This window comes from Trachurus japonicus, chromosome 23 (assembly GCF_045865225.1).
Source record: "Trachurus japonicus isolate A0001 chromosome 23, Traja_1.0".
Lineage (NCBI taxonomy): Eukaryota > Metazoa > Chordata > Actinopteri > Carangiformes > Carangidae > Trachurus > Trachurus japonicus.
The window spans coordinates 15,210,339-15,223,352 of NC_140929.1; the positions used below are offsets into that span (position 1 = coordinate 15,210,339).

General features: G+C 42.1%; 1 protein-coding gene across 16 annotated transcripts in view; it reads left to right on the top strand.

The window, feature by feature from the left end:
- The window catches only part of cald1a (caldesmon 1a), a 153,409-nt gene that overhangs the window by 116,254 nt on the left and 24,141 nt on the right, over positions 1–13,014 (top strand). For 9 of the 16 annotated variants that reach the window (XR_015035127.1, XR_015035128.1, XR_015035130.1 and 6 more), the window contains exon 2: positions 7,371–7,456. Coding sequence is in view for 9 of the 16 variants with exons in the window: in XM_085769770.1 (XP_085625896.1) it covers positions 7,380–7,456 (77 nt within the window). In the remaining 7 variants the exon portion in view is untranslated. Of the gene's footprint in view, positions 1–6,252; positions 6,379–7,370; positions 7,457–13,014 lie in introns of those variants that run through there. The other 7 variants (XR_015035129.1, XR_015035131.1, XR_015035133.1 and 4 more) reach the window with 1 other exon arrangement.

Consider the following 13,014-nt stretch of genomic DNA (forward strand, 5'->3'; position numbering starts at 1 on the left):
CTGTGTGAAATAATGCATGTGAGGTGTGTTTGTGTGTGTGAACAGATAACCCCAGTCAGTCTGTCTCTGTGTGTGTATGATTCACAGGGCAAAGAGAGGTATTATGGAATGTGAACCATTGTCTGGGAATGCAGGAGTCTCCTTTTTCTTCACCAAATGGAAACTCAACATCTCTAACCCTTCAGGTCTTTTCCCTACCAATGTGAAATTTTCCCTCACTTGTCGTTTTTGTATCCGATAGCCAGAGAGTCAGCGCAGAGGGCGATTTGAGGGAGGATTGCGTATGAACGGCACATCTTAAGTCACTAATGACAATGCGTCTGAGGCATTCAAGGTCCCAGGCCCAGTTTTTTTTCCCCCCTAGCCCTCAAAAACGTCAGCACATTATCCCACCGCATTTCAATTGCCACAGCGGCATTAGCTTCTCAGGTTTGCCTGTGAATACTGTCTGCTCATGCTCGGTGAAATTTTTCCTCATCCGAGCTGAAGTCACACCTTCAAAAAATTTGTTTTGGGGGAGATAGAGTGTGAGTGGAAAGCAGATGTTATTGAGATTGAGTTGAGCTCCGATGCAGTTGGCCACCTCATATGTTGCCTAGAATATACAGTCGCAGCTGAAGACCTCTGCTTTGACAACAGAGGCCATTGTGGTTGATATTCACACTGTGGCATGCGGATGCAGACACAGACGAATGCAGGGAAGAGGCTTGGCTGCTTGGATGCAGCTAAATCCTGTAAAATTTAAACCCAGGACTGAGCTTTATTCGTGGCCAACCAATCCTGTATCTCTTCCTATTGTAGCTGAACACAGTGTGCAGCTGTTGGCCACGCTGCTGCATTGTGGTCCAAGAGGAAAGAAAATCTGTGAGAAAAAGGGCTGAAGAGAAAGAGAATATAACTTGGTTAAAAAAAAAAGAAGTCATGAACGCATGACCCCAATTCTGATATCTGTGAGTTTAAAAACATCATTAAGAATATATTGCCCAAAACATTGAACATGTTATTATTAATAAGGAGTGTTTAAACTTGGTTCATGTAAAGATGGAGACAGAGTGGGACATTTTCAAGTTAACAATACATTTGCTCCCACACACAGTACATGTAAAACAGTGAACAGGAAGTCTAATCAACGATTTACAACTATAAGGTTGTAGAATTGACTATGCTATTGTATTTGAAGGACAAGCTAACATGCCAAGCCACAGCATGACATTAGAAAAGGGCAGGAATTGCCTGGTTTACTGCAGTGGTCAGATTGACAGGCCCTTGTAGAAGGTGTAGCCTTTTGTGCCTATAGTACACTATGAATTGTATATGTAGAGAGCTGTTTACAAATTGAATGTTTGAATTTGAAATAAAAACGTGGCAGTCCTATTGTATACCAGTATCACTGAACAGTATCGGCTCACCAAGTGTATCGCTCAGACTCTGAAAGGCGGACGGAGAAAAAGAATTTAGATGACATACTGAAGCTGAGAGAGGGACAAGCAGAGACGGAAAGAAAGAGAGAAACTCTTGGCTTTGCCGGTGCCAAAAAACCTCCAGTGAATTTATGAATGCTCATCCACAGCCGGCTCTGCATCCTGGGCCTGTAAACGTGTTAATGCTGCCGAGGCCTGGACGTGTGAGAGGAGACGCATAGCACAGAAAGCCACAACCACAAGGCCAGCTTTCCAAACACAGCACTGCAGGTGGTGATGGATATCACACATGCACACACATTTTAACGTACCATAAACACACACGCATGCAGCACTAGCAGCAGTGGCGGCTTCATGTATTTGCAGTGCTCTAAAAACCTTCTAACACTGAAAAAGCTTGCAGACAGTCTTTTGGAAGTACCTCCTCTGTACACATCTGCAGACACTTACCACATACACATTTACATAAATACACATTTACAAATGTAGATCTTGTTTGTTAAATACTGTTTATAATGATGCACACACCCTCACGCGCAGGCTGAACATATTTTAACCGCCCTGTCAGTCTGCTCTCAGGAGACTCCTTACCCCTGCAGAAAACGTTAGGTTTACCCAACTCAAACTGTCCCCAGAGCCTCAGCCAAAACAGCTGTTAGTGCGCGCTACCTACAGGCATGCGGTATCTCTCTCTCTTTATTTCTCTTCTCTTCTCCCCCATTTTACTGCACACGGTTTATCTGTGCGATAAAATAATCATATAATGATCATTCTTACTGTGCCAGAATACTTTACATCGGCCATATATCTTGGCTTAGTCTCAACCTACAGACCTCTGTCTCTCTGCTTCTTCCCACTAGTCTCCTCTACCTCTCGTTCGGTGTGTGTACTACACTCCCATAAATGGACAACTTGCTGTAGGTTGTCTGACAGCAACATGCAAATGGAGGAGTATTTCAGGGTTAGCAGTTAAATTCCCACTGTGTCAGTAAACTCCCACGCAATTACTGTCTCTCCCAATATAGATGCTTCAGTGATGGGGTTGGGTGCAATTAATAGCTCTCCGTCTCTGGCCTCTAGTCCAATAGACTTAACATTGAAATGACATAGCATACATAAAATTTTATTTATAGAAATATTAAATGCTCCAGGGTTTAAAAAAAAAACATTGCAACAAATAAAAACGTAACCATGTTTGCAGTTTTACGAGCGTCTCCTTTTCTGGTGCTTTTTGGGCTGCAAGTGGTTGAATTTCAATGGTTAGCTGCTGATGCAAATTGGCAGTAACGCTAACTGACCAGTTAAAATTCATTTCATGAAGTGCATGCATGAGCACAAGAGTGTAACAGAGCATGTTCCTGTCAACTGCTTTTTTTTACTGTGTGTACCGACAGACTCAGACCGCTAACTTTGAAACATGGATATAGTAGCTTTCTAAATTCGTTCAGCAGTTTTTTTTAAGGCCTCAAGGATACAGACATTTATTTTGTGAGAAATGCCAAACATAACAACAACTTTGTTTCTGAGAAAACTCTGCGGTGCCTTTAAGTTAGGTTGACCATTAGCGGAGACAGATGAAGAGGCTTTGTGGCAGTCATTTCTGTCACTAAGGATGGGTGAGTCACATGCGGTAAGCTAGTCTTGACAGAATTCGAAGAGAGGCAATCCTGCTGTCACAATAAAAGCCTCAAATTTGTCAGATTCTGCAGACAATTGTATTTTCAGACTAGAGTTTAAGTCTGGCTGACTACATATTGACTGGCGAAGACAGCTGATGCCAAAACAATGAAATCCTGCAGCTTGTGAAAACTTTCTTTCACAATTTTCTCTTATATATAGCCAATTCTGTATCTTGTCTATTTGACATTGATTTGTATTATATAATTGGGTATCATTTTACAGCAGTCAGAACACATTTCACTATCACATCTATCTGGCCTCCGAAGACGACACTGTGATAGTAGCTCAAGAGTTCTCCAGCATACCATCCACTGGAGCAGATGGGCAAAATATTTTCTTACATTGAAGCAAAAGTTAGAAAGAAAGAGGCTTTGTGCCAGCGTTGCTTTCACATTCCAGATTATTGGGATACCTCCCTTCACCTGGACACCTGCACAGCTGTGTTTAGTGTGTTCCTATGGAAACCAAGAAGAGAGCAACAGGATCAGTAGCATGACAGTGCTTTTTTTCCCCTCGTTCTGATGGTCATACTCTTTCACTTGTAATTTGGATTTAAAAACAAACAAAAACAGGCCAGAAATCAAATGTCCAGTACTTCTGTTAATAACCAATGACCTGTAAAATGAATGACATTAGTCCAAGCTGTAGGCTATTACCTTAGTGCCTATTAGCAAATGTTAACATTCTTAACTAATCTTGGGACCACAATGTAAAACTTCATACCTGTTAAATGTTAGCGTTGTTTGTTAACATTGGCATTGAACATAAAATAAAATGTTAATGTTAACTTGAAGCAGTTCTTCCTCACAGGGCTGCACTAGCATGTCCCCTGTTATGTTGAAACATGTTTGATTTAGCTATGTTTCAACATTTTCAACATTTTGGTTTTCTTTTGTTTTCTTTTGTTTTTTAATGTCATTGACTTTCTTCAACTAAAAACTGTGACTTGTGACTGTTGCAGCCTTGTAACCATCAGCTGTAAGTAACTAGTCGCCATTATTGCTTTGTTTGCCAACCTCACAGCTGGCGAACACAGAACTTGTGCCAAGCCCGTTTTTACATGTTTACCCTCACATTAATTCCCTTAACTCAACGACCAAAACAGTCACTGCACGCACAAGATCCAGAGAAGGAGTTGTGTTTAACTGGCATGTGAATGAGTAATTTGGAGGCTCTTTCAAGTCCTCTCTGCTAAAATCAGAGGTTAAATAGGAGCATTCCTCGCATAGCTCCATAGCCATAATGTGGAGATTAATGTGTTTGTCTAAAAGTTGAGAGTGGATAGTTGCTCAGAGTATCACAGAAACAAATCTAACCAAAAAGCTGCAGTCTTCTCTTCTCACAAAATGCTAAGCCAGCGTTAGGAACATTTCACCAAAGCCAAAAATAGATCCAGTGCTAGCTCGCACTTATACTTCAGCCCTACTCCCTAGACTTCTGCTTGATCTACTCCGTCCCTCATTTGGCTGATAAGGGCCCATTGTTTTGCTGCTTTTAACTCGAGCCTTCGTGGGAAGATAGAGGCATTATAAGGTGGTGTAATCCCAGTGGCTGTCAGGATAATATCAACTTGGCTTTAAGGCTTTTTAAGAGGCTGGCACTTAGACAGTGGGTTCTGTGCCAGGGTCTGGCAGTCTCGACAGGTAGTAATTTGACTGGTAAATGTGTCATTATAGCCATTGTAGACGGATGGGACAGACGGGAGAATGAGAAAGAGGGGGAGGAGACAAAAGAAGAGACAGACAGTGTAAGAAGGGAGGCGGACGAGTAGAGATGAATGGTGAAATAAAATGGACAGATGCAGGGAGGGAAGGAAGAAGACGTTTTATAGTGGACAGGCTAAGACAGGCTCAACTTGTAAAAAGTCTGAAAATGTCACAAACTTGTGACTCCAGGTTGCTCAGCTTTATGGAATGCTGCCTGTCCCTTGTTCTGTCTGTGTTAGCTTTTGCAAAGTGTGGGTGGTCCCGTCAATGATATACACAACAATTACATTGCAATCGTACTGAGGGCCTTTTCTACCACTGTTTGTGCATGGTGTAGACACAACTGTGCTGCATTCACTCCTACACTTAATGAACAGCTCTTTTATAGTAAATAAATCACTTTAAAAACATAATTATCTCAGGTTTATTACTCAAGTAAAATCTTGTATATATGATACACTTTGTGATCATTTTGTTGACAAACCTGCTTTTATTTTAATTTAGCGAGTGAACATTTTCCAAGAGAAAATGACACATCTTTAAAATGATCTATAACTCATTTTTGTACAGAATTGAACGCTAAATGAAAATGCAGTCCTCTCGGCTGCATGAATCACACATTATTTGCAACAATAACTCCAAATTTATTTGCTGCCGTGCTTGCATTGCTAACAACTTTGTCTCCCTCGGCGTCCCCAGTTCTCGGAAGTATGTGATTAGACTGGTGGTGTTTGGGGGCCTTGTCGGTTTAGTTATTGCTCTCATTCTGTCTTAATTACAGTTGTATGAATGCCCCTCCAAATTTCAGAAATGACACTAAGCATACATCTAAAATATCTCTTCCTCTTATACAGTGTAATAGCAGGGGGGAGGCAAGGCTATGTTTACTGTACAGACGGGGTGGGGTGGGTGGTGTGGGGGGGCTGGGTGGAAAGATGCAGTGGGAGGGTGAGGGTTAAAAAGATCCCTTGGTTTCCTTTAGTACTTCTCTCCTGTGTGTGTTTGTGGACATCTGTATGTGCTCAGTAGTGTGTTTATTAGCGGGAATGCATGCACACAAATGCTGTAATGTTGCACTTACATGCATGTGTGCAATGCATGCTTGCATACAGATGTGACTGCATATGGAGGCCCTGCTTGACCCCCCTCCTGCAGACAGAGGGAAAGCTGGGGAAGGGGGGAAGGCAGAAAACACGCAGACGACGACACACAGGAAGCTGGGCCCAAAAAGTCGAGTCATGCCCTAGCACAGAGTTTAGCCAAGCACTGACATGTCAGTAAACAACACAGGAAAAAGTCAGTGGTAGAGATAGGGAGAGAACGGAGAGAGGAGGGAGAGAGAGGGAGGGAAGGAGTTACGGGGTAAGAATGAGGGAGAGAAGGAAGGAGGTCACTGAGGGATGGAGGGAGGGACGACTAGCAGGGAGGGGAAGGAACAGGCATTTGCCTTTTCTGTCAGCTGAGGCTAGACTGTGGGAGACTATTACTAGAAGTTGCATTGTAACCCTGCTTGGAGAAGTCATTGTGAGAAGCTGGTATGGTGTGAAGGAAAAGCCATTGTTTGACTCAAGGTATGACAGTCACAGTTACTTCTTTGTCTCTCCAGATTCGTCCCACAGCACTTTTTCAAACATCTTGTTTTCTGCTTCACTAGTTTCACTTTCTGACTTCTATTCCATCTCAATAAACTATATAGTATTGATTCATGGCATTATTTTGTGCTGTACTTTTATTCTGCGAGCTGTCACACATCTTTTGTGTTTCTCCCACTACTGCTCAGCTTGTGTCTGTTTGCTCAGCGTCGCTGTACAGTGGATGTTGCCGGTGGTTTAGCGGGGATCGTAGATGTATGATGGGAGGCTCGGCAGCTCCTGGGTGGTCTCTTGTCCTCACAGCACAGCCAGTCACGTACCCTAGTGGGATATTTTTAGTGAAAAGTAGCTTATAACTGATTGAGTTAACATCCTGTCTTGGCTTCTCCTCTCTTTCTCTCTCTCTCTCTCTTCCTACGTCTGCTCTTCTTTCTTTCATCTGGTTTCCAACATAGTTTGTGGGCAAACATCCCAGCCAGGCTGTTGTCACCTAACTGTACTTAGCTCTGTCCACTACCATGTGTGCTAGGATTGATTGTGCGTGAAGTTGTTAACATTTAAGCCAAAGAAAAAAAAAGAGAGAGAAGGCCATCTTGTTTTTTGTTGACAAATTGTCACTATCTGGTCTGTTCATGCTTGACTTCACAATAAAAGTCAGCCTGTGTTTCATCAACCTTTAATGTGAAAGATAAGATAAGCTGGATGTGGTGTGAAGACACCAAACTGTAAATATAGACAAGTAAAATTGATGAGATGGATGAGAGAGACTGATGACATTATGGATTGTGTACATGCCTTGTTTCCTGTGAGTCACCTGTGCAGTTTCAATCCAGTTAAGGAAATGTGGTGTATCGAAAACCAGACATCAGAAAACTAAGGATTTATTTGATTAGCCCTGCCCTCTTGTGACCTTCCGCCTTCCTGAAACTGAGTAAATTAACACATCTGTGTACGATGATGTCATCCCACAGGGCACAATCATGGAGGAAATGGACTTTGAGCGTCGCCGGGAGCTGCGGAGGCAGAAACGGGAGGAGATGCGCCTGGAGGCTGAACGGTAAGACCCATTTGGTCGATTTTCATTCATTTGCAGATTAACACTCTATGATTTTTCCATTAATGCTCTAAAGATTCGGTCCTCCACAAAGGCTTAATTTGTATTTGGAGCGATAGAGGCCCTACTGTCCAGAGGGGGCGATGCTGTTGTCATTTAGGATCTCACTGCTGAGGTTGTGTGAAGCTCAGGGAGCAGCCTGTGTTGTATAAGGCAGCTCTGGTTGTCAATGTACAGCGCACCTCCTCTGATGTTCATGCCAAGTTGGAACAAGAAGGAGCCAGATTTAATAGTTAAGACCCTCCCCTAGGTCTTTAAACTCATCGCTCAGCAAATATTGGCTTCCCCAACACACGCTGGAAGAAAGAAAAAAGCTTGATAAGAAATCTGATAAGCAATGAGATGACCTTTAAGTGGGAATGTTCAATCATGCCCTCCCTCCCTCTTTCCAATTTTCTCTCCCTGATACTGTGGCCTTGTGAACCCCCTTTGATTCAGTGGAAGAAATTGATTAAACTTAAGTTCATTTCAGTAAATTGATTGAGTGGTAACATGCCAAGTGTAGTAATCAAAAATAGTAAAAAGGCGGTTTTATTGTGAGAGCCTGATACATAGCTTGCCAAGGAGGCATTTTATAGGTCCCTTTTCACCAAAGTCTCCTCGTCTGTGCTGCAGCCAGTGCAATTAAAGATGAGGTTGATGTGGATGCAGATACTGGCCAAGGTCACTTACCTTTTTGATGTGTCTGTGAGAGGTGCTTTATTAGAGCCAGTTACTCTATCACTGATGAAAAACAAGCTGACATAGGTCTGATCACTGCTGAATACATAGATATTTCTCTCTGATAATTTTTTTTTATGACACAAAGAATACGTGAGTAGCATTTACCTTGAGGAAATACCTTTTGCGCAAAGGTAAAATTGCATTTCTTGTATAAAGGAAAATGTCTACAATAATGCCCATGCACATGGCAATAAAATTCAGATTTAAGCCGTTCATCCCCACATTGAAAATTAAAAAGTGGATCTCAGCATGAGTGTGCAGTGTTGATTATGTTTATTACAAGTTTACTTCAAGAATGTGAAATAATTTCATGCAGCAAAGAATGAACAGAGTCCAACCACTATGTCTCTATTTACTAATTACTGGTTTCATATATTGTCGCAATTCCTCAACAGTTGGTTATTTGCACATCCAGCAGTTACAGTTACACCCATTATCATTCATTTGGAGTCATGTTTCGTGGGACCTGACAAATCTGACTCAGTATTTTCCTTTTTGCTCTGCTTTGGTCCCCACCAACTCTAAAAGTTAAAAGATAAAATGTTCTCCAGCTCCTGCCCCCAGAAAACCTTTAAAAAATATAACAAATCAAATATAACATACAAATGGTGATGCTACTTAAATAGCTACTAAATCTACAGTCTGTGCAACCTGACACGGCTTCCCACAACTATTTGCTGGCAAGACACTTTACATTTTCGTTTTCTTTAACAGTTATGCAATATTCTCCTTCTTGGCATCCTTTAGCTTTTACTTCTTTTAGACGTGTATGCCTCATTTCCCAGGATGCATTCTAAATAGCTGATTGAAGTGAAGGTTAATGCTGTTGTTACATTTCATGGCATACAAACCCCATAAACCCCCTGTGGCTAGAATTATTTATGCAGTCTTTGAGTGTTTATGTTACATGGAGAAGATGGAATTTAGCAAAAAAAGAAAAAGAAAAGTAGACTAAGAAGAACCAACAGAGAAGAGATGAAGGCTGACTGACTGACTGACTGAGTTAGAAACCGAAGAGTGAAAAAGAGTAAGAGATGTAAGCCTCTTGCACATTTACATTTTCGGCTCAGTGGGAGTTTGTTCATGACTGTTTATTTGGTCCATGCAGCAATAATGTCGGCTGGCAGGCGACACGCCGCTCCTGTTATTGATAAAAGATTACATCTCTACATTGTTTCCATTTCTGCCAATATATCGAAACAATCAATATTTACATGCCCCTCTTGGTCAGACTAGTCAAAACCACATGTTGTCTCATTGGCCTGCTTCCATTCAACCATCACTGAGCACACTGTGAGAAGATGGAGAGCGCAGGGAGAGAAAGAGAGGGGCCATATAATAACGGCTGCAGGAATGCCAAATTCCTGGCTATTATAAGTGTTTACTGGCCAGGTCTCCATGAGCTGTTTCCTACATGCTGGGACACTGGGATTGTCTGTATGAGAGTGTGTGTGTGAGGTTTGTTTTTTTAAATGTGGTGTGTTGTTTTTGTCTTGTAGCCCGTGCAGTTGCGCTAATGCCTGTCTGTGCTATGTGTGTGCATAGGGGTGAGGATGAGTGCATGCATGCAGTTAAGCATGCGGGCGTTCACTTTAGTGAGTGTGTGTCTGGATCAGCATCAGGTGATGAAGGCTTGACAAGCTCCATTCACTTTTCAACTGCATGTGTGTGTAAGTGTGTGTTTGGAGGGAGAACAGCCAAATCATCACTGCTCTGTCTTACATCAGTCTCAGTTATAGTTGTGAGAAAATTATTATTGACACAGAGGTGCACAGTGGGCCTCGAGACCCTTCTAGTTCTATTCGCTAAAGAAAGCAACACACGCACAATTTTCTGCACTGCTAAGGTTTCTCACAGTCGTGTTCCTCAATTCCCTAATCCACGCTGTTCAACGCTATCAATGCTATAGACACACATGTCTCCACTGCTTCTTTTTTTATCTTTTCTTCTTCAGAAGAGAGCACATGGATGTGGAATTTTCCCAGTCAATTCAGTGACCAAAGGCTATTTGCTACAGCTAAAAATAGTCTTTTCTAACAGTGATAGTACGCATAGTCTGCTGAATGCAGCCGGAGCACTTAACTAGTTCATTGTCCCCATGCTATACTGTATTCTGTAAGACAGGACACACAGTGAGTGAGTCATTACAGAATATTAAATGAGATCTGTGATATCACAGTACAACACATAACCCACAGAAAGACCACAACGTGTTGTTTCTATATTTTGGTTCTTGCACAGACAAACAAAGGAGACAGGCTAGCTGTCCCGCTCTGTTTACAGTCTTTGTGCTGAGCTAAGCTAACTGACTGAGAGTCGCTTCATGTTTATCACGCACAAATGTGAGTGGCATCAACCCTCTCATCTTCTCCTCTGCAGGCAAGCAAATAAGGATATTTTCCAAATTTTAAATTATTCTTTTAATGTTAAATGTAACTAAATAAGGCTTTGGTTAGCATTTCCTCTTTTGATGTTTTTTTTTATGTGTCTATTTTTGATTTCTGCCTGTTTTCTTCTGTCATATATCATCTCTCATTCTTTATGCATCCCATCTTTCTTCTTCTCCTCCTCCTCCCCTGGGGATCACTCTCTTTCTTCTCTATTCCTACTTTCCTCTTCCTCCTCCTGTCCTCTTCATCTTTTCCCACTTTCGTTTTCAAACTTTCATTTTCTAACCCTGCTCCTCTTCTTTCTCCTTTTACTTTCCTCCTTTTCTTTTTTCACCTTTGCTACCTCTAACCTTTTCCCTGCTTTGTCCTTTTTGATCTTATTCTTCTGCTTACACACCTCTACCACTCATCTCCCCATCCCTGTCCCTATTTGTCCTCACTGTCTGTCTCCTTTCTCCCCCACATCTCCTCTCTCTTCTCTCTTTCTCTCTCTCTCTCCAACACCATACTCTGCTTCCTCCTCTTTCTCTTCATCATTCCCTACATCTGTGCTGGCCCCTCCACCCGAGAGACCAGGAAGGGCCGAGGAAATAACACCCATCCTCCGTGAATGAGCCATGCTAAACAATCCCCACCCTGGATGAATGGACCCTTCCAAACATGACCCAGTCCTGCGTCGTAAACCTCTCGGTTCTGACAGGAAAAGAGACGTAGTTAGAGAGATAGAGACAAGGGAGGTTGATCCAGGTGTATGCCAACTTCGCATTTAGCACTTCCGCTTGGACGTGATTTCAGCTTTTGTTGGAAGCATGATTTTACCCTTTTCTCAAAACGTGTCAAATTTGATATTCATGTTTAATCTGCATGCTATACTGCCTCATTCATCTGTGAGTGAGAATGCATACGGTCTAGGGGAATTCTACCATGGCCAACATTGTGTATTCTTGGAGCCAGCCCAGCAGAGAGCAGGGAGGGGAGGAGAGGCAGACGGGCTACGATGTGGTTCTTTGGGCCGGCGATAGGAAGGGAAATAGTCCAGAGAGGCCAGCGTGGGAATGGGTCAGCATTTCTGACAGCGCAGGCTCCCACCCTCTTTCCCTCTCCCTCCATCCCGTCCTTCCCTAGTCTCTCCTCTCCTTTTCTCTCTCTTTCCATCGTCCCCTTTTTTACTTTTTCTCCCTCTGTTCCCTCTCTTCCCTCGCTTGCTGAGGAGGGGTGAAGAAGTCTTTTCTCATGGGCTTTTCCCAAATTGTTTTCACTGACATTTCTGAGATATTTTGCTGTAAAGAAAATATTTGGACATATTTCTCCCTAATAGGCTCACTGATGGCCATGTTTTGTGTGCCTGTGCTATCCACGCAGACAGTTGCTTTGTGAATGGAGAATCCTGCTTATATCAGCTTTTCTGTTTTACACACAATGTGAAACATTCTGGTTAAATGCAGAATTTATGGGCATATGTTACTTAACTTTTGATTTCCTTTTTAGATCCACCAGCCACTATATGTAAAACCAAGTGAGTACGTTTATATTAGCTGTCAGTCAGCAGTGTATACGTGGTTTACTGTATTTGACCACCCACGAAAAGAGCATCTGCTGACTATGTACGGACAGATGCACATACCTGCAGTTTGTTACTGTGGCTACACATCATTCTGTACAGGAAAACATGTAGTCAGTGATAAAATCTGCAGATTACTCCTTTTTCCATTATCGTGCACGCCCTTTCCTTTCCCGTCTTTCATTTCCCACTTCTCCTCTTTATTCTCACTCTCCATTTCATTTGCTCTTTCTGTTCCTCTCCTTTTTTTCCCTCCCCCCTTCCAGCTCTCCCCATATTTCTGTGTCAGTATGCTGATAGAGTTTGGGGCCTAGGTAAGGAGAGGGATATTAAATCAGGGCTTTGGTTGTGTATGCGTCGTTAGCCAAGGTTGTGATTGACAGGAATGCTAATTCAGCTTTTAGGAGTTTGTGCTTCTCTCCTACTGAGGAATCTTTAACCCTGAGATTGTCGTCGTCACCGTCACCAAGGACTCTTTTGTTCCATTTTTAGCTGTTGTCGTTTTCTCTTTCTCATGACATTTGGTGCTGTTTCTGGGACGGTGCAGTCCTTAGGGAGTTAAGGCAGTTGTTTCGCAACTTTTTTTTTTTTTTTTTACTTGAAGAAACAACATATCAATCTGACATTTTAAATAAGGGTTAATGTTCTTTCTACTACAGGGGAACTCAATTGAAATTGATGGAATATGAATAAAACTGAAAACAAAGATTTATGGAGAAACAATTTATTTAAAGTGAAACTTTCTAACTTTCTGAAAGAAGAAATAACAGACTGTTCCTCTTACTAATAAAAGTTAAATAAGCAATAAACCACATTTGCCCAATTCA